The 23319-nt window shown below is 37.8% G+C and overlaps 5 protein-coding genes across 15 annotated transcripts; 2 read left to right on the top strand and 3 right to left on the bottom strand.

Annotated features, from left to right (window-relative positions):
* Positions 399 to 2951, bottom strand: LOC105164553 (nucleolin-like). Its single transcript, XM_011083223.2, has 3 exons — positions 2572 to 2951; positions 1067 to 1125; positions 399 to 979 (listed from the first exon to the last, which is right to left on the bottom strand). Exons 1-3 carry the CDS (start codon positions 2689 to 2691, stop codon positions 634 to 636), a joined length of 525 nt encoding a protein of 174 aa, XP_011081525.1. The 5' UTR covers positions 2692 to 2951; the 3' UTR covers positions 399 to 633.
* LOC105164551 (protein TPR3-like) lies at positions 3593 to 11062 on the top strand. Of its 7 annotated transcripts, none has more exons than XM_011083216.2 (26): positions 3593 to 3836; positions 4577 to 4671; positions 4750 to 4929; positions 5003 to 5116; positions 5505 to 5663; positions 5770 to 5896; positions 6008 to 6131; positions 6225 to 6295; positions 6381 to 6546; positions 6634 to 6743; positions 6850 to 6919; positions 7005 to 7081; positions 7156 to 7251; positions 7323 to 7418; positions 7504 to 7631; positions 7702 to 7936; positions 8060 to 8224; positions 8296 to 8358; positions 8540 to 8683; positions 9038 to 9148; positions 9314 to 9493; positions 9622 to 9750; positions 9828 to 9923; positions 10032 to 10220; positions 10352 to 10518; positions 10599 to 11062. In XM_011083216.2, the coding sequence occupies exons 2-26, from the start codon at positions 4595 to 4597 to the stop codon at positions 10744 to 10746; spliced, it is 3222 nt and encodes a 1073-aa protein (XP_011081518.1). In that variant the 5' UTR covers positions 3593 to 3836; positions 4577 to 4594; the 3' UTR covers positions 10747 to 11062. The 7 variants fall into 7 exon arrangements, with proteins under 7 accessions (XP_011081518.1, XP_011081520.1, XP_011081523.1 ...); XM_011083218.2 differs by having other exon boundaries at positions 3593 to 3862; positions 6231 to 6295; XM_011083220.2 differs by having other exon boundaries at positions 3594 to 3862; positions 6231 to 6295; positions 6396 to 6546; positions 10599 to 11061.
* Positions 11541 to 13750, top strand: LOC105164550 (probable anion transporter 5). 3 transcript variants are annotated; one of them, XM_011083214.2, is made up of 2 exons: positions 11541 to 11815; positions 12207 to 13750. In XM_011083214.2, exon 2 carries the CDS (start codon positions 12324 to 12326, stop codon positions 13650 to 13652), a length of 1329 nt encoding a protein of 442 aa, XP_011081516.1. In that variant the 5' UTR covers positions 11541 to 11815; positions 12207 to 12323; the 3' UTR covers positions 13653 to 13750. The 3 variants fall into 3 exon arrangements, with proteins under 3 accessions (XP_011081516.1, XP_011081517.1, XP_020550802.1); XM_011083215.2 differs by having other exon boundaries at positions 11541 to 11825; XM_020695143.1 differs by lacking the exon at positions 11541 to 11815 and adding an exon at positions 11833 to 11975.
* Positions 14182 to 18266, bottom strand: LOC105164549 (protein MEMO1). Its single transcript, XM_011083212.2, has 8 exons — positions 18060 to 18266; positions 17578 to 17662; positions 17421 to 17489; positions 17170 to 17282; positions 16638 to 16749; positions 16379 to 16522; positions 15188 to 15362; positions 14182 to 14606 (listed from the first exon to the last, which is right to left on the bottom strand). Exons 1-8 carry the CDS (start codon positions 18109 to 18111, stop codon positions 14481 to 14483), a joined length of 876 nt encoding a protein of 291 aa, XP_011081514.1. The 5' UTR covers positions 18112 to 18266; the 3' UTR covers positions 14182 to 14480.
* Positions 18866 to 22670, bottom strand: LOC105164548 (HSP-interacting protein). Of its 3 annotated transcripts, none has more exons than XM_011083211.2 (4): positions 22365 to 22670; positions 20042 to 22096; positions 19724 to 19959; positions 18866 to 19223 (listed from the first exon to the last, which is right to left on the bottom strand). In XM_011083211.2, the coding sequence occupies exons 2-3, from the start codon at positions 21993 to 21995 to the stop codon at positions 19817 to 19819; spliced, it is 2097 nt and encodes a 698-aa protein (XP_011081513.1). In that variant the 5' UTR covers positions 21996 to 22096; positions 22365 to 22670; the 3' UTR covers positions 18866 to 19223; positions 19724 to 19816. The 3 variants fall into 3 exon arrangements, with proteins under 3 accessions (XP_011081513.1, XP_020550349.1, XP_011081512.1); XM_020694690.1 differs by having other exon boundaries at positions 19316 to 19959; positions 20042 to 22079; XM_011083210.2 differs by having other exon boundaries at positions 20042 to 22079.

Genomic DNA, 23319 nt, shown 5'->3' with positions numbered 1-23319 from the left:
AAAAACACAACAAAAACCAATAGTGTGCTGCGTGGGGGGGGGGGGGGGGGGGTGAAAACCCAACAATTTCCTAAGTTTTGCTTCTTCAAATCACAAACATATTTCAATATCAAGCGACAAGTAGATTGGAACAAGGACAACTTAGCCAAAGCTCAAGTGGTAGATCACTACAAACTGGCCAAGCCCGAGTAGCTTGAATGCTGATAAAATCATGTGAGTAGAACTACGTCTTTAGCCACCAAAAGCTAAAAGCAGAGAGCTTTTACCATTCCATTTTAAGTGCATCAATACTACCAGGTTTTCCTGAGATAATAGCCTTATTGGTAGAAACAATGAAGTGCAAGCAAAATTACCAGAATTGCTTCTCATAAAAATCTGCGAGATATGGAGGCCACAAATGCCTAACTAAATAAGGCATCATAGTACACAAGAATTCCAAGGGGCAATCCAAGACAAGAAATATCCATATCATCAGAAACTAGAGACAATAAACAGGAGTCATTAACTTTAACAGAGTTTTCTAGTTATGTCCAAAACTGACAAACTTCCTAATTCTATGTTTGCTTGTATCAGCGTCACATCCTTGTCAAAGGAAATCAAAGTACAAAACACACAGACAAGGAGTCATTATGCTCATTTCCTCTTTTTGGCTGGCGGTTGGGGAATCTCCTCATCCTCCTCTTCTTCCTCTTCCTCCTCCTCTTCTTCATCCTCGTCATCCTCATCCTCATCCTCATCATCATCTTCATCATCATCTTCTCCACTTCCAGCAGCACCATTGGCCTCTGGGTCATCTTCAGGGTCTCCTTCATCATCATTACCTTCATCCTCCTCATCCTCTTCATCTCCAGCATCTTCATCATCTTGCTCATCTTCACCCTCACCTTCATCCTCATCCTCATCCTCATCCTCATCCTCACTGCCATCTTTGTTTTCAGGTTCAGACTGCTTCTCCATGTAACATTCAGTTACCAACACCCTTCGAAAAGTAAACTGTCCATCAATACTTTTGGGTGGGGGTTGGGGGGAGCAGAAGTAAAGGAGCAGAAATGGGAAATAGCAAAACCTCTCTAATGCCACTGGGTCTCTAGGGAGCACTTCTGTAGCATTTGACAAAGATCCTGTCTATAAAATATATAAAATCATTAATGAAATTACTGTCCTTGATAATCCATGTTTTTTATGAAACAATAAAAAGAAACATGTTATTGCAAAGCACTTAAAACACAAGCTCATAGAATCGTACGCTAGTCACCTTTCCTGCATGTGCGACTATGAAGCATCTAAAGACTATCTTGTAGTAAATCCGTAACACATTTCTGTATAAACCAACAAGTGGAAAAAAGTTGCTATTAAAATCTCTTTGGTATCCAATAAGCCATTTACAACGTAACTGCCAACGTCATTGCCCCAACCTGATCCTAGATAGGGAAGTTGCGCAACAACTAGAAGTGGTCCATCTATATTGAGATTCTCCGCTTATTATAAGTACTACATTCTGGCTCAAAGTTCACTCACACAAGAACCAAACAAAGTAGTTTCCACCCAAGTCAATTTAGATCTTGATTGAACTGCCCATCTCTGTTCTAATTATTTACTTACACATCACTCCACCAACATAAAACAAGCTTTAAACCTCCATGGCAAAAGAAACAAGAAAACTATGCCTAAGCATTTAAAGAGTAGGACAAATCAAATCTCTCTTAAAAAAGCCAACCATATCCGCACCATCAAACCCCCACTATTCGCACTCACAACCTTATTAGCCAAACCAACACTTTACCAGCCATGAAATTCCCCACAGCTTATCTGAATCACCATGCCCGAATCCCACAGTTCATCAATTGAACAACAGTAATTGGAAAATGGAGAAGGAATAAAGCCCCGAATCTCTCAACCCGCATTAGTAAGCAAACTACAATTAATTTAAAATATCAATAATTGCCTGCAACCAAGTCACAAACTTTAACTGTACCAAAATACAATCAGGAAGCAGAACAAATCCAAAGTTTAAAATGCTAGAACTCTGTGCAGAAAAAGAAAACTTATATACAGGCAAAAACATGATAAAGAACCACCACAGGAGTCCAAGAAAGGAGAACGTAAAACAGTTAATTTTTGCTAAACCACATCAATATCAACGAAGGGTCCAGAGCTTTCATGCTATTGATAGAAATTACTGAAAAGAAGATGAACATGAAAGCAGTCAGACCAAAACACTAAACAAATTAAAATTTTTAAAAAAAAAGTCAACCGTACATAACAAAATTCTTAAAAAAAGTGCAAATAAATTAACAATAGAATAAAAAATCATGAATTACGAAGCAAATATAAACAGAAAACCAACAAAGAAAGAAATGTTTGCACCACGAAAACAGTCTTGGAAGTTACAAGCAGAAAAGCCTCAATAGCCAAATTATAGAACGAAGGAAGTCAAGAATAAGTATCCGGGCACAACATGTAGATTAGTAGATAGTTTGAGTACAAATCAACAAAAAAACAAGAAATAATTGGAGACTATTAGACAGAAAAAAAAAAGAGAGAGAGAGAGAGAAGAGAAGTGCATTATACCATGAGGTGAAAGTAAGCAAGGGAGTTGAAAAGTGTAGTGGAAATTTGAACCACAAAAGCCTGAATTGCGGAGGTAAGAAGCCTCTCCATCACCACAATATCAGTAGTCAAAGCCTCCATCTTCAGTGCTTGAGCTTGAGCAAAAGAAAATATAGAATACAAAAAAGAAAAGCTGTATGGAGGGGAAGAGTGAGTGTTAGTTGTATATATACAGAGGCTATCGTATATCTACTCTCTTCACTATGTATAATAAGATGGAACAATTAAGGATATGCCATAAAACCCTAATGGAGGTTAATTTTCCAAATTTGGGGGTTTTATCTACTCTTCTCTTCTACTCTACCTAGGGTTTTGGAGATGTTTATTTCCTTTTTTCTATTATTATTAGATTCTATTATTTCTCTTTTCTTTAATTTGAGATATACATATGATCGAAGTCTCTAGAAGCAGTCGGTGATGGATAGGCCCAAATCTCAGCCCAACAATGAGTGGCCCAAATTCTCCACAAATGGACTTCTAAGTCCATTGGGACTGCTCACTCACACTCCATAATATAAATTTATTTTCCTTTTGTTAATTAACTCAGATTTTCTTAAGAAAAATAAAATCATATATTTGATTCTTACAGTATTAAATAAAATAAAATGAAGTTTTCCTTTCTAGCTTTTAAGAATTCAATTGAATAATTTTATCCTTTATCAAATTATCAATCGTAAAATTATTATTATGTAGGATTATTTTAACTGATAAATATATGTATTTTTTCTCGGTATCATAATAAAATTTAAAAGTAAAGTTATATTTATGTCATTTTATTCTAAAAACACACGTACGGTACAATTCAAAGGTGATGAGACCCGACACAGATTCTTATACCCTGCTATTAGTACATCCAGAGTACCATGTGAAAACTTTACCAACTTATTCGTCGTCTCTTCAACCACTTATCTGATAAGTCAAGCAACTTATCTCCTCGGAGGCATCGCTTTCTCACTCTTTTGGCCAGACTAGACTGCCTGACCTGTGAAGCATTTTGAGGTTTAGAGAGAGAGAGAGAGAACCCGTTTTATATTCAATTCCAATATTCATTACTTTCTTTTTGCCAAAGCATCTCAATGCTCTTTTCTCCTTTCTTTCTCTTTTATGACTCCAAACCTTTTTTCATGGTGCTTTTGATTTTTTAGCCCCTCCACTAATTTCATTATAGTCGGAGAAGAAGAAGAAGAAGAAGCTCACCTTGATCAGATATCCTCCGATCTTCCGTGGTGCCTCTTTCACTTTATTAGATGCTGTAATTGCTGAATCCGCATTCTTTTTTTTTTCTTGTTTTCACTTTTGCTTCCAGATTTTCAGTTTGTCATCAACTACTAAAGATTTGATCAGAAACCCTTTGGCGAAGCTTATTTTGCTCAATCGAAAAAGTGGCTTCAGCCTTCAACTTGGGTTTGACTATACTGAGTTTGATCATCAAGAGCTGCTAAAGTTACATGTGCTTTTTCCTACTTCCCCTCCCCTCCCCTCCAAGTGTTTGATTTGGCGGCTCCAACTCTGTTCTTTGTTTTTTTTCCCAATGTAGTTTTGTGCATAAACATACAAATATTTGCTTAAATCACGTGATTCTATGTATGTCTTTTGCTGCATCTTCAGCCCCTACATTTATCTCATCATTCAATTCGCTTTCTCCAAGTTTGGAAACAGTTTTACCCCTCTTATCAGTTATCCCAATCTACCACTCTTCCATAGGAGCTTGACCTGTCTTAAGTCCTCTTTATTTGGGCTGCATATCCCATCATTTTGTAATGCTTTTTTTTCATGGCTTTCTAGATGTTACATATACCCTTTGCTAAATATTTTCTCCAATAACAACAAAATGAATGGAGAAGAGAGTTTAAGATTGCTGAGTTGATGCAATATACATCTCATGTTTGAAAATTTCATCAACAATGAGATGCTGCTAAGCTTGCTGAATGTTTGGTTTCTAATAATGTCATTGTTTTGTTTATAGGTGACAACTACTGTGGCAATGTCTCTTTGTAAAGACCTCATCTTTTTGATCTTGCAATTCTGCGATGAAGAGAACCTCAAAAGGACTGCTCATATGTGAGCCGGACATCTACCTCTTCTTCCAATTTTTCAGTCTATATCGTGGAGCTTACTTTATGCCGTCTTCTATGATAGGCTTGAGCAGGAGACTGGTTATTTCTACAATTTGAACTACTTTGAGGAGCTGCTGCTCAATGGGAACTGGGAAGAGGCAGAGAAATATCTTTCAAACTTCACAGTAGTTGAAGACAACAAATATTCGACTAAGATATATTTTGAGATTAGGAAGCAAAAGTTTCTTGAGGCTCTAGACAAGTAAGCTAATAGTTCTTATGATTTATAGAGAAGTTTCTTAATTGATTTCATGGGATGCAAATTTTGGTGATAGGCATGAACATGCTGTGGCTTTGGACATCCTTCTCAAAGATCTTAAAGTTTTTGCACAATCAAACAAAGAACTGTACAAAGAAATGACTCAGCTCCTGGTGCTAGATGACTTCAGGTACGATGATAAAAACTGTAAATATCCTTAGTATTTGAATTGCCTTTTAAGATGTGTTAGATTTTAATAGCAATCATGTACGTGAGAAAAGGAGAGGCAGAATTGTTTGGTTCTGCCCTCTGACCTGCATTCACATAAAAAAGGCCCCACACAGCTCAGACATTTTCATTAGTTTTTCTCTTTTGAGTTTGGATCACAATAATCACCTCTTTTTGAGGTTACACAATTTCATCAGGTGTATAATTTGGGGAAGAAATCGTTCTAATCAAATGGGTACAGAATCAAATTAGGCAAGGAATTCCATAAAAAGCCCATAAATATCAAATCAACAATAATAACAACTTGATTCTTGAGGAAATATATTGCTAAGCGCATGGTGAAATAACAGGGAACACAGTTTGCTTACCTTCTATGGAGATACATTATCTGCCAGAAAAAGAATGATACAAGAACTAAGGACTGTCATTGAGGCAAATCCCCTTCTCCAGGGAAGAACAAGGTTTCCTCAAATTAACAAGTCAAGGTTGAGGCGTCTGATTAATCAGAGGTACTTCGTTTCTGCTGTCATTTCAGTTCCCTGGGAATTCTAATATTTTTGAGCCAGAAACTTTCTTATCTTTTAAGTAACCTAATTCTAAAATTATGTTATGCAGTTTGAACTGGCAGCATATTCACTGTGCGCATCCTCATCCACAACCCCATATTGACACCCTCTTTACAGATCATAAGTGTCCTGGACCTGATAATATGCAAGATCAAATGAACAAGGAAGGTTCACTGGTAAGATTTTAAATAAGCTTAATTGTTTCCTTTTGTCCTTTAATAGCCTAATCAAGCTTCATAATTTTCCTGCACTAGTATATTATACTGTTTGATCCAATCCTTTTCCAGCCTCCCACATCTGCTCCACTATATGTATCATCTTTCATGGGCAACTCAACTTCTGATCAGTCCTCAGTTACTGAATCTTTAAGTGCTGCCACACCTGTAAATATTGGGAACCTGTCCAACCAAGGTAGCACCTGCGTTCTATGTAGTAGTGTTCTAACTCTAATATATTACCCTTTTCTTCAGTGTGTGACCAAAATCTGTAATGCACATTTGGTAGCTCCAGCTTTAGAGGATAATAAGAATCATCATGATTCCTCTAACTTAAAGTCACCAAGGTCTCTTGATGAGGTAACCGATCCTTTTGCTACGGATCATCACACATATCTGGTTTCCTTTATTAGCTTCTTGATGAGTAAGGTCATTACATTTTCAGAACAATATTATGCAGGTAGCATCATCCACAGAATTTTTGAGCCGCTGTCAAGATTCGGCAAATGAACTTCCTGTTGACTTTCCCAGGACTCTTGAACGAATTTTAAATGTGGGCTCTACCCCGACTACAATGGATTTCCACCCTGTTCACGAGACCCTGCTATTAGGTTGTCTATGCTGTTAATAATTGTTTGTATTTTTCCATGGTATTATGTTTCGGAAAACTCATATGTGCCACCGGTTTACTCTTTTAGTTGGAAAATGTGATGGGGATATAGAGCTCTGGGATGTTACTTCTGCTGAGAAGTTGTTCAAGAGTGAATTTAGGTTCTCGGACGTCAAGTCAGCCTCAGGGTTGGTGTTGGTATAGTTCTTCTACCCTACTGTTTTATTCTTACCCACTCCTGTTAAGATTTACTCCCCTTAGTCACAATAGAAAACGGATTGTAAATGCAACTCTGCATAATCAGGAGGACATGGAGAAAAATCCTGGCATTTCTGTTCGTCAAGTTTTGTGGAGCCCTGATGGTTTGCTATTTGGTACACCTAAATCCTTCAAAATGCTCCTTAATCTTAGTCCATGGTCACGTGAATCGGTTTTGTTTAACAGGAGTTTTGTTAACAGGGGTTGCATACTCAAGACATATGATCCGTTTATACTTGTATCATAAAACTGCCAATTACTTTGAGAAAAAATTGGAGGTATCGTCTATTAATTTCATTTTATCAATATTCCGAATTAATTTGCTTCCTTTTATCTGAGTTTTTGCTTCCAGATTGATGCACATGTTGGCAGTGTAAATGATCTAGCATTCTCTAAACCACATGACAAACTCGTTATCATAAGCTGTGGTGATGATAAGTTGATTCAGGTTGGTTTCCATACTTTGAAAGTTTGATATGTGTGATAGATATACCAACAATCTGCAATTGTTTTTCGAAGGTCTGGGATGCTGTGACTGGGGCCAAACAGTATACATTTGAGGGTCATGGGGCGCCAGTGTACTCTGTCTGCCCTCATGTGAAGGAAAATGTTCATGTCAGTGTATAATCAATATGCTGAATTCTTTCTTTTTCCCATGCATGAGAGTTTGTAGATAATCGCTCTCTGCATTTTATCACAGTTTCTATTTTCCATCTCAACACGTGGGGAGATCAAAGCATGGCTATTTGACAACTTGGGATCAAGGGTTACTTATGATTCTCCTGGTTTCTGCTGTATGAGAATGGCTTATAGCGCTGATGGTAAAAGGTGATTGACTGAATGCTTGGATGTCCACTGTTTTTTGCCTACGCATGCTGAATTCTCTGAACATTTTTAGGCTATTTTCATGTGGGACAAACAAAAATGGAGAATCTTACATTGTTGAATGGAACGAGACAGAAGGTTTTATTATCAGGAATTATCATGGCCTTAGCAAATGTTCTTCAGCTATGGTTCAATTTGATACAAGCAGCAACCGGTTTTTGGCTGCTGGTGATGAACATTTGATCAAAATTTGGGATATGGACAATGCCGAAATTTTAGCAGTTATTGATGCAGATGGAGGTTTGCCTGTAGGTTTTCTAGTAGTTATTTGATCTTGAGTTCTGTTACAAGCCGTGCCTTTTAAATGTTATCATTTAGATCAGGGCTATGTGGTGATCTAATGTGGGTCTATTTCTTTTCAATTCATAAAGGAGAACCCATATATTTGCTTCAACAAAAACGGCAATCTGTTGGCTATTTCTGCCGATGATAATCAAATCAAAATCTTGGCCAATGATCACGGCCGTGATTTGCTGCAAACTTCTGACTTTGTTTCTGGTGATTCTTCTGGATACCTAACAGAATCCTTGAGAAAGGTTAGAATTTTAAATCCTTCTATACTTTCTTAGCAGGAAGCATCTTGTACTTATTGATAATCCATTTACAGCTTTATGTAAATCCAATACCTGGGCCTCTTAAAGCTGTTGTTGCGGGGGGAGATGCTACTACAGTAAGTTGTCTACAAAGTTCACTCAAATTTTGTGATGTTCTTCATTTGGAGATCCTTTAGATCCGGTCATAAAAGAGAGTCATCCTTTTTTCCAGAAAATAAGCATCTAGTGATGGTTTACAACAGTGGCCGCAATTTAAATTTTACTGCTTACTTCCTAATAATTGGTTATTCTCTGTAGGAAGAAGCTCCGAATGTGTTGGAAAAAGGAAACCCAGAAGAGCCTGCAGAATCTATCAAAGTGGAGATGCCAAATATCTCTAAAATTGTTGAAGTTTCACGCTGTCAATCTGTGCTACTCACTTCTGAAGTTAAGACAAATCTGGTATGATTAACACACACCATATTGTTATAAGTTGGTGGTAATGCAATTGGCTAAGAGACGTTACACTCTCATGATTAAGCATCTTTGGAGTTCCATCTGTTTAACATAACAAGTTTTCGTTCGCCATCTATACTTCAATTTCTTTCAATGACGATCCATTGCATAATATCCTGCAATTGAAGAGGACAATTCAGCTTTGAGTGCGACATAATTCTAGTTGGACTGGGTGGAAGCCATCCACGGGTTGCTTCATCATTGTGTTTAGAATAGCATTATTTAATCTTTCCTTGCTAACTTCAAGAAAAAGAAGAAAAGAGATAGAAAAGAAATACAGTTTAACATTGATGGTTGCAGATACGGAGATTGGTATACACTCATGCAGGGAACGGCATTCTGGCATTAGCAGAAGATGGGACCCATCTACTATGGAGATGGGTAAAAAGTGATGCTAATTTAAGTGGTGAGGTATCATATGTTTGTCTATTCATTAAAAAATCGATCTTTATGGAATTCTTCTCATACCTCTCTCTCTTTCTCACTCTGTGCATGTGTGTGTGTCTGCGTGTGTGTTGGACATCTATATTCTCAGTCCTGTCTTTGGATGATTCACAAGCAGTGTCTCCGCTGCAGGCAACTACAAGGTGTGCCCCTCAACTATGGCAGCCAAAGAGTGGATTATTAATGATCAATGATCTTCCTGAAAACAGCTCGGACGCCGTTACACCTTGCTTTTCGTTGTCAAGGAATGATTCTTATGTTATCTCAGCATCAGGAAGAATGGTTTCTTTATACAACATGTTGATATTCAAGGTAATACTTAAAAACTGTGAGCTCATTTGAAGGAACATGAGGTTTGTAAGTATCATTGTGCTTGAGTATTTCAAATTTCACTTAAAAGATATTACTTATCATATTTAAATGTTGTGGAATAAGTGTAGAAACTAAGAAATGTGATGCCGGCACCGCCTGCTGCAACGTGTATTGTGTTCTATCCTCCAGATAACAATATAATTGCAATAGGCATGGATGATTCAACAATTCTCATCTATAATATACGTGTGGATGAGGTAATTAGATCGTTCATATAATGATAATGATACCAGATGAAACAACATGCGCTTACCTGTGGCCCTTGATTTTGCAGGTAATAAGCAAGCTTCAAGGTCACTCTAAAAGAATAAGTGGCCTTGCTTTCTCAACCACTTTAAATGTACTTGTCTCTTGTGGAGTAGATACTCAGGTTGGTTGTTTAGGAAAGAGATTTGTAAAAGAGAGTGAAATAGTGTCACCCAAATGTTTGTTTGCATATCCAACAATTGGCATCTAAAGTCACATTTGTTTCTGTTAGATTGTTCTGTGGGATTCTGGTACGTGGGAGAAAAAGAAAAGCACGGTATTGCAGATTTCAGTAGGTTGGGTGGCATCAGAGCTGTCAGAGACCAATATTGAACTTGAGAAGGATCAGAAACACTTGCTCGCGGTGCATGAGACTCAACTCGCAATATATGAAACGAGTACGCTACGACGTGTGAAGCAGGTCTTACCTCCCACTCTCTGTTTGTCTATCTCTCTCATGTGATGCGTGCACACACACACACATACACACACATGGAAACTACTAAAAGAAGTGTTTGTAGCTGCATGATTTTATTTGGTTTCTACTTCCAGTGGACCATTGCCAACTTTTGTACGCGGATTTCCCATGCTACATATTCATGTGATAGCCAGTGGGTATATGCTGCAATGAGAGATGGAATCCTCTTGATACTTGATGCTTCAGATCTGGCGCCAAGATTTGAGATTGATCCTTCAGCCTATCTTCCGCCTCGGCTCAGGTACTTGGTGTGTTGGATTAACAAGATTTGTTTTGGTGCTTAAGTTGAAGATGAATTAATGAGTGTGTTTGGGGGCACAGTGGTTATGTGGATCCAGTTGTGGTTGCTGCTCATCCACAGAAGCCATACCAGTTCGGCTTGGGGTTATCTAATGGTGGAGTTGTGGTTATTGAGCCCCTTGAATCGGAAGGTCGATGGAGAGCAATACCGGCATTGGAGGAGAAATGAGAATATCAATCATTTTCTGAGACTGAGAGTAGTGGTTGAAAGGAAAAGTGTTGAAGTTGGTGTGAATCCTTTTGGTATTGGTAACTGAGCATAAATCTCCAAATGCTGAATCCTCTACTACATATATGTAGTAAAGATGTTTGATGATGAAATTGAAATCATAATAGAGTTTGAAAACAGAACAAATGAAGAGGAGTGTATGTGTAAGTTGTAAGCAATAGCTTTGATGTTCGAGTTGGGTTTGGGTCTCAACCTCACTCCCTACTCCCTACTTCTATTCAATCTCAACCTAACTACTATCAAGAATCCCTACTTCTATTTAATCTCAACCTAACTACTATGAACAATCTCTATGTCTTCATTTGGAGTAAATGAATCTGAAATTTAGGGCTCTAACTCAATAAAAAACCCCCAAAAATCTTGACTTTATCCACCGATTGTGTCAAACTTAAAGCGGAGGTCCAAAAATTGACAATCATTATATGCATTAATGCTTGAAAATGTAGGAGGGTCTCTTTAATCATAAAAAAATTTATTTGACCTACTATAAATTAATAATAAGACAATCGAGAATAAATATTTTTAAAATAATAATTTTTTTATTAATATCAACAAATTCGATGACTCTCAACTACATGGAATTTATTTATTAGAAAAAAATATATTAAATGTAATTTGTAATCTAAAAGATGGAATTGTAATTATCCCTTATTATTGATATTATATTGTTGGAATCAAATTCCTATTCCTCGTCCTCTACAAATTCTCTTTTTAGCTTATCTTCTAAATTGCCAGTTTTCAGGTTTGAAGTCACATTTTAAAATTAAAATTGCTCCCTCTCCAACCTTCTTACCACTTTTCTTCACATTCATTTATTGACCCGTACTTGTATACATCAACACCAAATTTTAGAAGAAATTTCATTAATATTTTCTCATCAAATCCCTCTTCGTTCCTTTTGTCAATGTAGCTTCCCACTCCCACTACCCTACTTTTTATTTTTAGCAAGTCAAAGTCTCTCTATTTCCTTTCAATTTTATTTTTCTGGGGAGCCCTTTTCGCTTCGGAGGTGAGTTCAGGTTTCTTTCTTGATCTTCATTGCTTATTTTAATTCACAATTGAATGTTTGTCGTGGTTATCCTTCCAGTGGCAGTTGCATTTGCTTTTTCTTGCAGAATCTTAATGGGGTTTTGATTTATGTGTATCTGTCGCGAGAAATCATGGAAAAGGTTTTGATTTTGCTTGTCATTTCATATGTTTCTGCTGGGCTTTGTGTGTGAATGCGGTTGAATTTATGCATATTGCTGACTTAAAATGGTGGGATAATGAAGCTCATCTTCCTGTTAAATTAATTAAATGGGAGTCAAATTTTATTTATGAACTTGATGTGTTGTTCTTACTTCGTTTTTTCCACTGCTTCTTTATCAGTATTATTTTAACTTCGTTTCCAATTTTTATAGGAGGGTTTCTTCCACTGAGATCTGTGGACCAGCTGTGGATTTTTTGAATTGGTTTTATTGTTTTGGTATCATCTAATAAGAAAAGGCTGGTCTCTCCATTCATGAAACCAGAAGAGAATGAGGATCACATATTTTCCTAAGCGTTACGCAATTGTAATTTTGACCTTCATCTGCACTTGTGTGTGCTACATAGAAAGAGTCGGCTTCTCCATTGCATATACTGCTGCTGCCGATGCTGCAGGAGTAAATCAGTCAAGCAAGGGTGTGATACTTTCAACATTCTACTATGGCTATGCCTGTTCACAAGTCCCTGGTGGTTGGGCAGCTCAAAAGATTGGAGGAAGGCGTGTTCTCCTGCTTTCTTTTGTTCTATGGTCTATGACTTGTGCTTTTGTACCCCTGGATCCGAATCGAGTCGTAGTTCTGGTCCTAGCCCGCTTGCTTGTCGGAGTGGCCCAGGGCTTCATCTTTCCCTCCATTCACACTGTACTTGCTCAGTGGGTGCCACCACATGAAAGGTCGAGATCTGTTTCTCTCACAACTTCAGGTATGTATTTTGGCGCAGCTGTAGGAACGCTTGTGCTCCCGAGCCTGGTCAAGTTTCGGGGTCCTCAATCAGTATTTCTTGCTGAAGCTACTTTAGGTGTCATGTGGTCTCTTCTTTGGTTTAAGTATGCCAGTGACCCACCTCGATCTGATCATCCGAAGGCTACAGCTGCTGGTTTTGGTGAATCCTTGCTTCCAATAGGAGGGAATCAAAAGACAAAAGTAGAAAATGGAGCACATCCCATTAGAACACCTAAAATTCCTTGGAAGAGAATTATCCTCAGTTTACCAATTTGGGCGATAGTGGCAAATAATTTTACTTTCCACTATGGTCTTTATGTACTCATGAATTGGCTTCCGACATACTTTGAGTTAGGACTCCAGCACAGTCTTCAAGAAATGGGTTCCTCTAAGATGATGCCTTATCTCAATATGTTTTTATTCTCAAATATTGGTGGGGTGATTGCAGATCACTTGATTACCAGGAGAATTTTGTCAGTGACAAAAACGAGGAAGCTCCTAAACACTGTGGGATTTGTGGTAGCTTCTTTTGCTCTGATGGCTCTTCCCTTGTTTAGAACACCTGAAGGGGTCGTGTTTTGCTCTTCTGTGGCTCTTGGTTTCTTGGCTCTTGGAAGAGCTGGATTTGCAGTAAATCACATGGATGTGGCTCCAAGATATGCAGGAATTGTAATGGGTGTTTCTAATACAGCTGGTACCTTAGCAGGCATAGTTGGGGTTGATCTTACTGGTCGACTTCTTGAGGCTGCTAAGGATGCTCAGTTGGACCTCACAAGTCCAGATAGCTGGAGAGCAGTTTTTGTTATCCCAGGGTCACTCTGTATTCTTAGTTCAATTGTGTTTCTTATACTATCCACAGGGGAGAGGATTTTTGATTGAGATAGGGATGATACCGCATAAATTTGTTATTGGAAAGGCGGAAAAGGTACACTGCAGACTGTAGTTAGTGAGATTCTTAGTTAATATGTCGTGATAACCCATGTTCGACACACATTCTTTCCGGTGCCTGAATTGTAGCATTCACTTTGATTTTTGTGGAATAATTATCAGTTTGTCTATTGGTTGAGTTGAGAAAATTATGTTCAGGTCCAGTCATTCTATTCATTTCTTCTTGTTGGAATAAGGCCCTCGACGGAGTTGCAGCCATTCTTCATTTTTGAGTTGTTCTTGTTTCAATCTCTTTCAGAAATAATATCGTTTTGTGTGTTCTTCAATACCGTCGGGATTTGAGCATCATCCAATGCAGTTTGAAAACATCTTTAATTTAGCAGCTCGGTTAAGTAAATAGTATTATCATTAATTGAAAATTAACCTCCCAAAATCCTCCACAACATTAAACGAAAAATAATTAGAACACTAACTTCAAGATATCCTTCTTTCGTTTTTTAAGGCTGAGGAGAGCAAATTATAACCAAATAAAACCTTACATTTGAAAGAGATTGAACAGAACAAAGCTTAAAAGCAATATTCCAGAAGATTCATCACTGACACCAGAATTACTTCTTCACAAGGATAACAAGAATAAACATAACATTTCCAGAAATTATTAATAGAAGTTACATTCAACTGACATTAGAATCGTAGCAGTTCAGGTACAGTGATCTTGTGCTCCTTCCATGAATTCAAGCATCTACTTTGCTGCTGCAGATGCATAACTCACACTGCTGTCCCTCATTGATCTACACCAGCTTGGGTACCTTCACAAATTCAAGCATCTACTTTCGCTGCTGCAGATGCATAACTTACACTGCTGTCTCTCATTGATTTGCACTGGCTTGATTGTTCATATCGCAGAAACTGAATCTTTATCTTTGTTGAGCTATTCTTCAACATCTGGTTGAATTTGAAATACAAGATGCTTTAGGCAATCCACAAAATATAGTGAAGGCGGATAAAGCAAATGCGTAGAATTTATAACTCAAAATAAAAGATCACAAAGAGCCAACAAAATATTCTCCCCTCATATAACCAGCTTCCATCTAGGACTGATTATCTTCACATAGGGTGCCAGAAAAGTGAGAATATGGGAAGATGCCAGTTTACCGGTTCTGAATAGTGCATCAACCGTCTAAGTGTCCGTTGGTTTGATTTTTGTACCCACCAATTGCTAATCATAAATGCATTTACCCAGTGTGTTCTAGACCAAGTGAGATTAGCTACAAGTTCGGAGAACATGAACTGCTTGATGATAAACTCCAAATGCATTTGTGAATTGCTAATCATAAATGCATTTACCCAGTGTATTCTACTTACAAACTCCAAATGGTTTTAATGGATCGTAACTACTTACCTTGACTTCCCAATTACACAATGCTATGGAATTAGGAGGAAGTTCTCCAAGAGGATAACCTTTTTAAGCAAAAAGCTTTTTCTCACAACCTAATAAAAATATTCAGGGAGGTTAAGATACTTACATGAAGAAAAACACTAATTGGATGCCGTCCACAAATAGTATTGTCCGTCTCCAAGAGGTACTGCTTAAATGCATCTGGATCTCCCGTTTCTATTATATCCATTCCCATTTTATCCAATGCCTCAATAGACTTGTGGATGGCTCCATATTTTTTATCATAATGCATGTAGTTGAACCTAGAGAAAAAATCGAAATTCCAATATATTTCAGCACAATATCTCAACATCCAAGTGCAGTTAAAAAAGCCAACACAAAGGAATGCCTATCAGGTGCTTATAAACAACTCACGCATAAAGGAGCGCAAGACGGTAGAGAGGGAAGGAAAGGTTGGTTACATGAGTATGAGAAAAGAAAAGGTAAAATGCCCAAAACCTAACACGCATGATACAAGTGACAGCTGCACTCACTGATTTTTAAGTAATGGCACCAAGTATACTATCTAGACTAGACTCTCTATCTCTTCATGTTTCTTTTCTTTCTTTGGGGGAGCTAACTTACCTCATAATTCACATAGTATTGTTGTGTATATATAATTTATGTGGCAATTGCCAAAGACAAGAAAATTTAAGCCTCAGCAGTTTGTATATATAATAATTTAGGGTAAATTACAACAACCTCCCTGAGATTTGTCATAATTGTGAATACGCCTCATTGTTAAAAAATTACAAATACCCTCTGATGTTTGAAGAAATTATGTAATCCCTAGATGGAAGTATGAAATTGTCAACTTTGCCCTTACTCTATCTTTTAATTTTTTTTAAAAAAATTAAAAACTTTTAAAAGAAAATAAAGCAAATAAGGTGGATGAAAAAATTATAAAAATTATCCATTTAGTCAAAAAAAATAGAAAATTTTAAAAATAAATAAAATTATAATTTTTAAACCGCAAGAGCATTTTGGTCAGTTCACCATAAAAATGGTTGGAAACCTAATGGATTGGGCTAATTCTCAAACAAGTTGTTAAAATCAGGGGGTATTAGTAATTTTTCAAACAATGAGGGGTATTCGTAATTATACGAAACCTCAGGGGAGGTTGTAATTTGTCTGGCAATTGCCAAAGACAAGAAAACTTAAGCCTTAATATAAGTATTCAATATAAACATATTACCAATCGATAGAATCTTTCAGTCTATAATAGAAACACTGATCAAATCAATGAGGATCAGTTCTGAAACAATAATCAGGAACGTACCGGGATCCCCAGTGACAAAAATCTGAAGATACAGAAAAGAAATTTTTAGGGTCATCAACATATTTCGCTAACAAGCGACCATACATGGCTTCATTTTCAACACTAAGAGCACCAACTAAAATGGGCACAATCTTCACAGAATGCCTGCATTCATTTCTATGTATTAGCCAAAAGATAGAGAAAAAAAAGGAGAGACACACACAAAAAGAAGAAAAGCAAACAAATAAATGGAACAAAATTGCAATTGACGAGAACATACCCCTGGAATACTTTAACTAGATAAGGCAGGTGCATTTCCATGCTATGTTCAGCCTCATCAACATGAATATCCATGAATTCAAACTTGCCTGTAGCTTTTAGTTCCTCGTTCACTGGCACAAGGGTAAAGCAAAAAGCACTTAAATGAGGAATATCTTAGCAAAATTTGTTTCATGCACAAATACATGAAACTGTAGAACTACTCAAAAAGACCCAATGATAATAGTTTAGCCATCATGCTTCCTTGAATATGGAACCTCTCATGATACATAAAAGACTTTAAGAATTTTATGAGCAGCTTCAAGTGAATATCAAATAGTAGTTCCTGAACTTTCACTTGGAATTGAACCTTCACTATCCATCCCTTGATCCAAAAGGGAAAACAGTTGGGTAGGGCTTATCTAACCAAGTAATAATCCTTCAACTGGTACTTTCTTGAAGCAGGACTTAACAACCAGCACATAAATAAAAATATAGGAATGACAGCATCAGCAAATTGGTATTGCATGAGACCTTAAACGTGCATCATTTACCTTCTTGATCAATTGGTAGGTCTCCAATGGGCGTCTTATAGACTGTGGCTTTTGAAAGTGCACATTTTGGAGTGTAATAATGGTGAGATGGACCGAGAAGAAACACCCTAGAACTGCAGCATAAAGAGCTCTTCACAAATTTGGAGATAGAGTAAAAAAAAAAAAATTGGACATTCACGTAGACGCACAATAATAGTAATGGTACAATAATGAAATGACCAACATAGTAAGAGAAGTTAGGTAAAACCAACATGTTTGCAGGGTCTATGTTTCCAAACGCATAGGCTGCTGCACGACCAGAATACGAATAACCTGCATGACTAAAGGGTAGAAAACCACCAGATACACTGGAGTTAGATCGATCACCATTGCGCTAAACAGCAAGTGTAGTGGTATGTGATGACTTACGGTGCAATTACACCTCTTACATCGGAAGATTTTGCAAGGCCGGAAGCCCTAAGCCACCCATCAAGCTCTTCAGCTAGTTTTTTTGCTAAAATTATAGAGAGAATACAAATTCAACCCTTGCCTCAAAACAGAATAGTATTGTATGTGAAGATGAAAGTAGATATACATCAAATTTATCAGTGATCAACATATATTATAACATTCTACATATAAGCAGACAAAAATTTCAAGACAAGCAACATATCATCCAAACCACATGGATAACATCACAAAAACAAACCACAGAAATAGGCAACAGCAAGGACAAGACCCCTTTTTGCGATCATTGAACAATTAAGTGGGAAAGGCCAAATTTTTTTAGCATAGTTAATTAGCACTGGGGTGGAGGATTGTAGTAAAACTCAGTTATTTTAAATTAAGAAAATTGGAGAAGTGAAGAAGAAATATAAGTAATGAAGGGAGCAGAAAATTGGAGTACTTACGGTTGTCGGTGTACCATGAACCAGCATGAGATGCTCTTCTGATCTTCTCCATGTTATGTAAAAGCCCTAATGATGAGGGAGACGCTTCTTCTCTTTCACAGTATAAATTGGTAGAAAAAAGATGTAAAAGAATAATAATAATAATAAAGTTGATGAGAGCAGAAAGATTAGATAGATTCTGACGCAAAGTGACCCCCACGCCCACCCTTGACCCTCTCACAAGGGTTGTATTAGGCTGCGAATTGTCTCTAACCCGCCCTATGCACCCGTCTTCAGTTTTGTGAATAGAGCAACTGATTTGAAAGAAATAAATAGTATATATTATTAAGGAATTTAAGGGTGATGTTCAAAAAAAAAATACTCGGCTTCCCACGCAGCCCAAAGAGGAGAGACCCCACACCCAGCCCAGCCCTTTTGTCTCCAAGTCAAGCCCCATAAAGGAACATGACTCAAATCCAAATAGCTCCTGCTAAAGCCCATAAAGGAACATGACTCAACCATGTCCAAATAGCTATGTCATCTCATCTCCCACTAAGGCCCATAAAGGAACATGACTCAACCATGTCCGTCCAAGTAGCTATGTCATCGCATCTCCCACTAACCACAAACCACTCATTTTTATCATCATTTGCTATTATCTATCTTTATGCAATTTCTATTTTCAACAACTGTTTACTAAGTGTCAACCTCATATTTGTAAATCTCCATGTCCAAAAACAAGCTCAAAGATCCCAAATCGAATCAACCCCAATAAACAATTTTTTGTTAAAATCGATATTATAAATTTGAAGTTGTGAGTAAGATTTGTTATAACCAAATTAAAAATAGTTGATAGATAAAAATTGACAAAAATAAAACCACCACAAAAACTTGGAATACGTGATAAATACAAACAACCTCTCCATCTCAATTTCTCAATACACCACTCTCTATCTCTCCCCAAAACAATAACACTTTACAAATTCAATCAATCCTATAACAATTCCGTGTAATGCAACTTGTTGAGAGCTGCACTACACCAAAATGCTTCTCAAACAACAAATCCAACTACTTCTACTTCTTCTTGCCTTCACAACCATTTTACCCAATCAAAACTCACAAAACAGCTAACCAGAGGACCTGCAACAAATTACTGTATTGTAAACAGCTACCCAGCCAGAGGACCTGCAACAAATCAAACAGTCAATCACAATAAATTATCACCGGCAAACCAAATACTAGCCAAAGAACCGCAAAACTTTTGTCAACATGCATACCATTGCTGCTAAAAAGTGCACCTCACTCCTTACATTTGGTTCAGCTCAACTAAACAACTTCAATAAACAAATCCCCTATACTCCGTGCAGCCAACCATCAACTTTATTCTTAAAATCCATCCCATCCTCATTCACACCAACACAGAAACAAGTGATTCATTATAAAATCATCAACTATTCCAACTCCAATCTCCCATTCCATCTAAGACCATACAGCATAAATACTGCAACTATAAATATGCAAGGTTCTACACAAATAACTCAGTATGACAAACATCTACATCGCATTTAAATGACTCACTATCACAAACATCTACATGAATCTAACATAACAATGCTAGAGTCAGTGGACAAAAACAGTGCAGCTAACCTCGGCAATTCAATAACCAATTTGCAGCATCAACTTACTTAAATAATGTGGGCCAAATGACCAATAGAGCATTTAAAACTAATTCTGATGCTTCTTCTTCCTATTAAACCAACATCACCAAGCAAGACCATTCAAAGATGCTCCAAAACAGAATGAAGTTTCGGAGAGCGCCTTCTGAATAGTGGTTCCAAACGAAATGCAGCCACACCAGTCCGCCACCTATCAGCGTCATACATCTCATTCCATGCCTGTACTATCTCATCAACTTTGAATCCTGGATCACAAAAGTTAAAAGGAAAAAGGTGAGCATTCATGAAAATGTACAAGAGTATAGCCAATAATAGCCCATATCCTACCTTCTAGAGCAGTTTCATTTGAGCAATGGTTCTTTATCATGACTGCAATATCTGTTTGTGATGCCCCAGCAAGTTCAAACTTTTCGATTGCAACCTCAAGACATTCTTCCCAAGTTGGTAGGCTCAACTTATATTCCACAACAGAGCGCTCGTATAGCATTGTACCCCATAAGTGGTAAATCTGAGACCTCATATTTGCTGCCTGCTTGGAAGCTTCATCTTCTGAAATATCTTTAAACAACTCATCCAACCCAAATTTTTGCAACTCTGCTTTATCTTTTTCATGCTTGGAGAGACCATTAAGACGCTGCTCTTCCATTTCTTCCCATATTTGCATCCCTTTCTCCATGCTATCCTCGGCCTTGTTATATAGCTCCAGTACCTGTGCAGATGCCCCTATCTCTAAGTTAGACTTGCTCCCAATTACATAATACCAAGAAAGCTTTGCTTGTTCGAATTGCTGCAGGCCAAGGGCAAGAAGCCCTTCATAAAAGTCAGGCTTGATCTTGAGAGCTTCTTCATACCTCATACCTGCATTCACATATTCCTTTTGTGCCCACTCATAAGCAGTTTTAACCTGCATCAACGTGGATTCAGCAGAGGTATCTTCAGTTAGAACCAACCGCTTCCTTGCCTTAGACAAGTGAACATTTCCCCAATTAAACAAGGCTAAAGCGGTCATCTCCTGGAACTTGGCTGCAGCAATATCAAACAGCCCTTGAGCATCTTCACTTGTAACAGTATCTTCCATTGCTTCCGAATACAATTTTATTCCTATTTCATGAAGATCCAAGTACGAATCGCACTCAAACCCAACATGATTCTTGAACAGCCTGGCAAACTGAACAATCCAATCCTCAACACAGGACGACCCTTTGTCTAAATTACTTTCAACTGTAACCATTGATGGTTTCTCACTGCTTTCGTGTACTTCCTCTTCAATACCCATTCCATCATAAAGAGGTTCTTTGTCAGGACTAACTTCGGCAATGTACAGTCTCAAAAACCCTTGATTTTCGGCCAGTCCCTCGGCTATCCTCAGCTCATCCGTGGTAGTTATGGTAACCAAATCACCTTCTTGATCCTTATACTTGATGAGCACACCCTTCAAACTTGGAAATCTGTCTATAACAATGTCCCTCACCAAACGAACACCACAATTTACGGGTAACTGTGCCCATCTTATGTCCTCTCCATAAACCAATTTCACCGACCTCATGACTACCTTTTCTTCCTTAAAGCTTCTTTTCTCTTCTACAACCACCTTGTCCTCAGCCTTGTTTTCCTCAACTTCACTGACATTCTTCTCCTCGGGTTCCAAAATATTCTTCTTTTCGAACTTGGTGCTCTTCTTTTTTTTCCCCTTCTCCTTGACAATCTTTCCAGTAACAGGGGCAGAAGTAGGCTCAGCTTCACTTGGGGGCATAACAATTTCTTTGTCTTCGACCTGCATACCCTTTTCATCGATTGCCTTTTTCAAATTGTCTGCAATCTCCAATGCAGTCAAGTTATTTGGTTCCATGCTCAATACATTGCTGACATCCTTTAGAGCCAAGTCAAGCCTATTCAAGGCCTCGTGACACCTTGCTCTCCTCAATAAAGCCTTACTATACTTGGGAGCTACTTGAAGTGCCAAATTACATTCATTTACTGCTCGAGGGTACTCGCCGATGCCCAATTGCATGTAACAAGCAGCCATATTGGTCCGCAAATAAGCAACATCAATATGGTTGGCTGGCAGCAATTTGAGGGCCTTTTCATACTTCAACATAGCACCTTCGTGATCATGTTTCTGAAACAATTTGTTCCCTTCTTCCTTCAATTCTTGAGACATGTTGATGAAGATGGCAGTGTCTTCATCAAATGCCTTGGAGTTTGCTTTGACGTGCTTGGTGTTTCCGTCATTGGATTTTGGACCAATATGAATTTTCTTCTTTGCACTAGGCTTTCCCATATTTTTTTCTCCAAGAAAATGAAGATAATCAAATCTTTAAAATGAAAGAATCTGATTATGATCTCGGAATGAGAGAAAACGCACCTGAAAAATATATTTAACTATACATGAAGTTATTTGGAATACTATTAAGACTATATTCATGAAGAATACAGCTAGTTAAAAAACGAGTGAAAAACAATCTTTAATTTTTTCAAAAATTCAAACATAATACCGAAGGAAGTCAATATTTTGGTGGCTCTGATATAACATCACATGAAATCTACGTTTAGTTTTAAGGGAAAGAAGTATTAAAAAGCAGAGATTGAAAAGAGAAGAGCTTCAAGAAAAGTATTGAACTTGAAGAAAAAAAATTGTGGAAGGTGATACCTGAGGGAGGGAGAGGTAGTTGACAATCAAGATTGATTGAATGAGTGATGATGAATAGGAGGGAGCTCCGAAATGCAGAATATAAATGGAAAAGGGCTTATAAATGTGGGGAAATAAAGTAGAAACGCATCCAAATATTGTGCCCGTAAATAAGGTTGGGGAATTAAAAGTCTGAGAATGAAAGCGGCCAAAAGAATTTCCGGGAAACGCAAACAAGGGATGTTTGGTTGGACGCCAAGTAGTATATATATATATATAAATCTCTCCCTGTCCTCTAGGGTTTCTAATTTCCATATTTGCTTCCTGTGTTTTTTCTTTAATATATATATATATTTTTTTGTTTCAGTTAGCCGTCATCGGGTCCGCAGTGACGCGCCCAGGCCCATCCTCCACTATTCCCAGTCACATTCACATTTATACATGAAAAATTCTGTCCAACTTCCAAAAAAAAAAAAGTTAGATATGAATTACATTTCAGGAGCTGCTTACCGTAATTTCTTATTTTATTACTTTAATAAACTCTTACGTACTCCACTCCGCTCCGCCATATTCTTTATTAGATTCCTCTTTTCGAAGTTTCTGGAAGTGGCAGGGCATCAGTTTGTGGGGAGGGGAGGGGAGGGGAGGGGATTTTAAAGAGTCAATGGGAAGGGCGGCGCGTGCAAAACACCGCGTGTAGGAGAAGGTGGGTGAGGCTGCTGCTATCAGATGGAGATGACAGCAAAGCGGGGGGAGAACTGAAGGAAGGGAAGGGGAAGGAGTGACAGCGCAACTCCACAAATAGAAGAAATCATTTGCGGGACCCACTCCTTTAAGAAATTTGAAAAGAGAGCTGCACATTATTACTTTTGCCAGAGTGAGAGAGAGCTGGCCTGGTGCTGGTGGCATCATCAGTGTCGCTATTCCTATTTGCTATTTGGCCACACGCATAAACATGTGACCTTGTCAAAACACC

This window comes from Sesamum indicum, linkage group LG6 (assembly GCF_000512975.1).
Source record: "Sesamum indicum cultivar Zhongzhi No. 13 linkage group LG6, S_indicum_v1.0, whole genome shotgun sequence".
NCBI classification, from domain to species: Eukaryota; Viridiplantae; Streptophyta; class Magnoliopsida; order Lamiales; family Pedaliaceae; genus Sesamum; species Sesamum indicum.
This window is presented reverse-complemented; position numbering and strand designations above follow the sequence as displayed.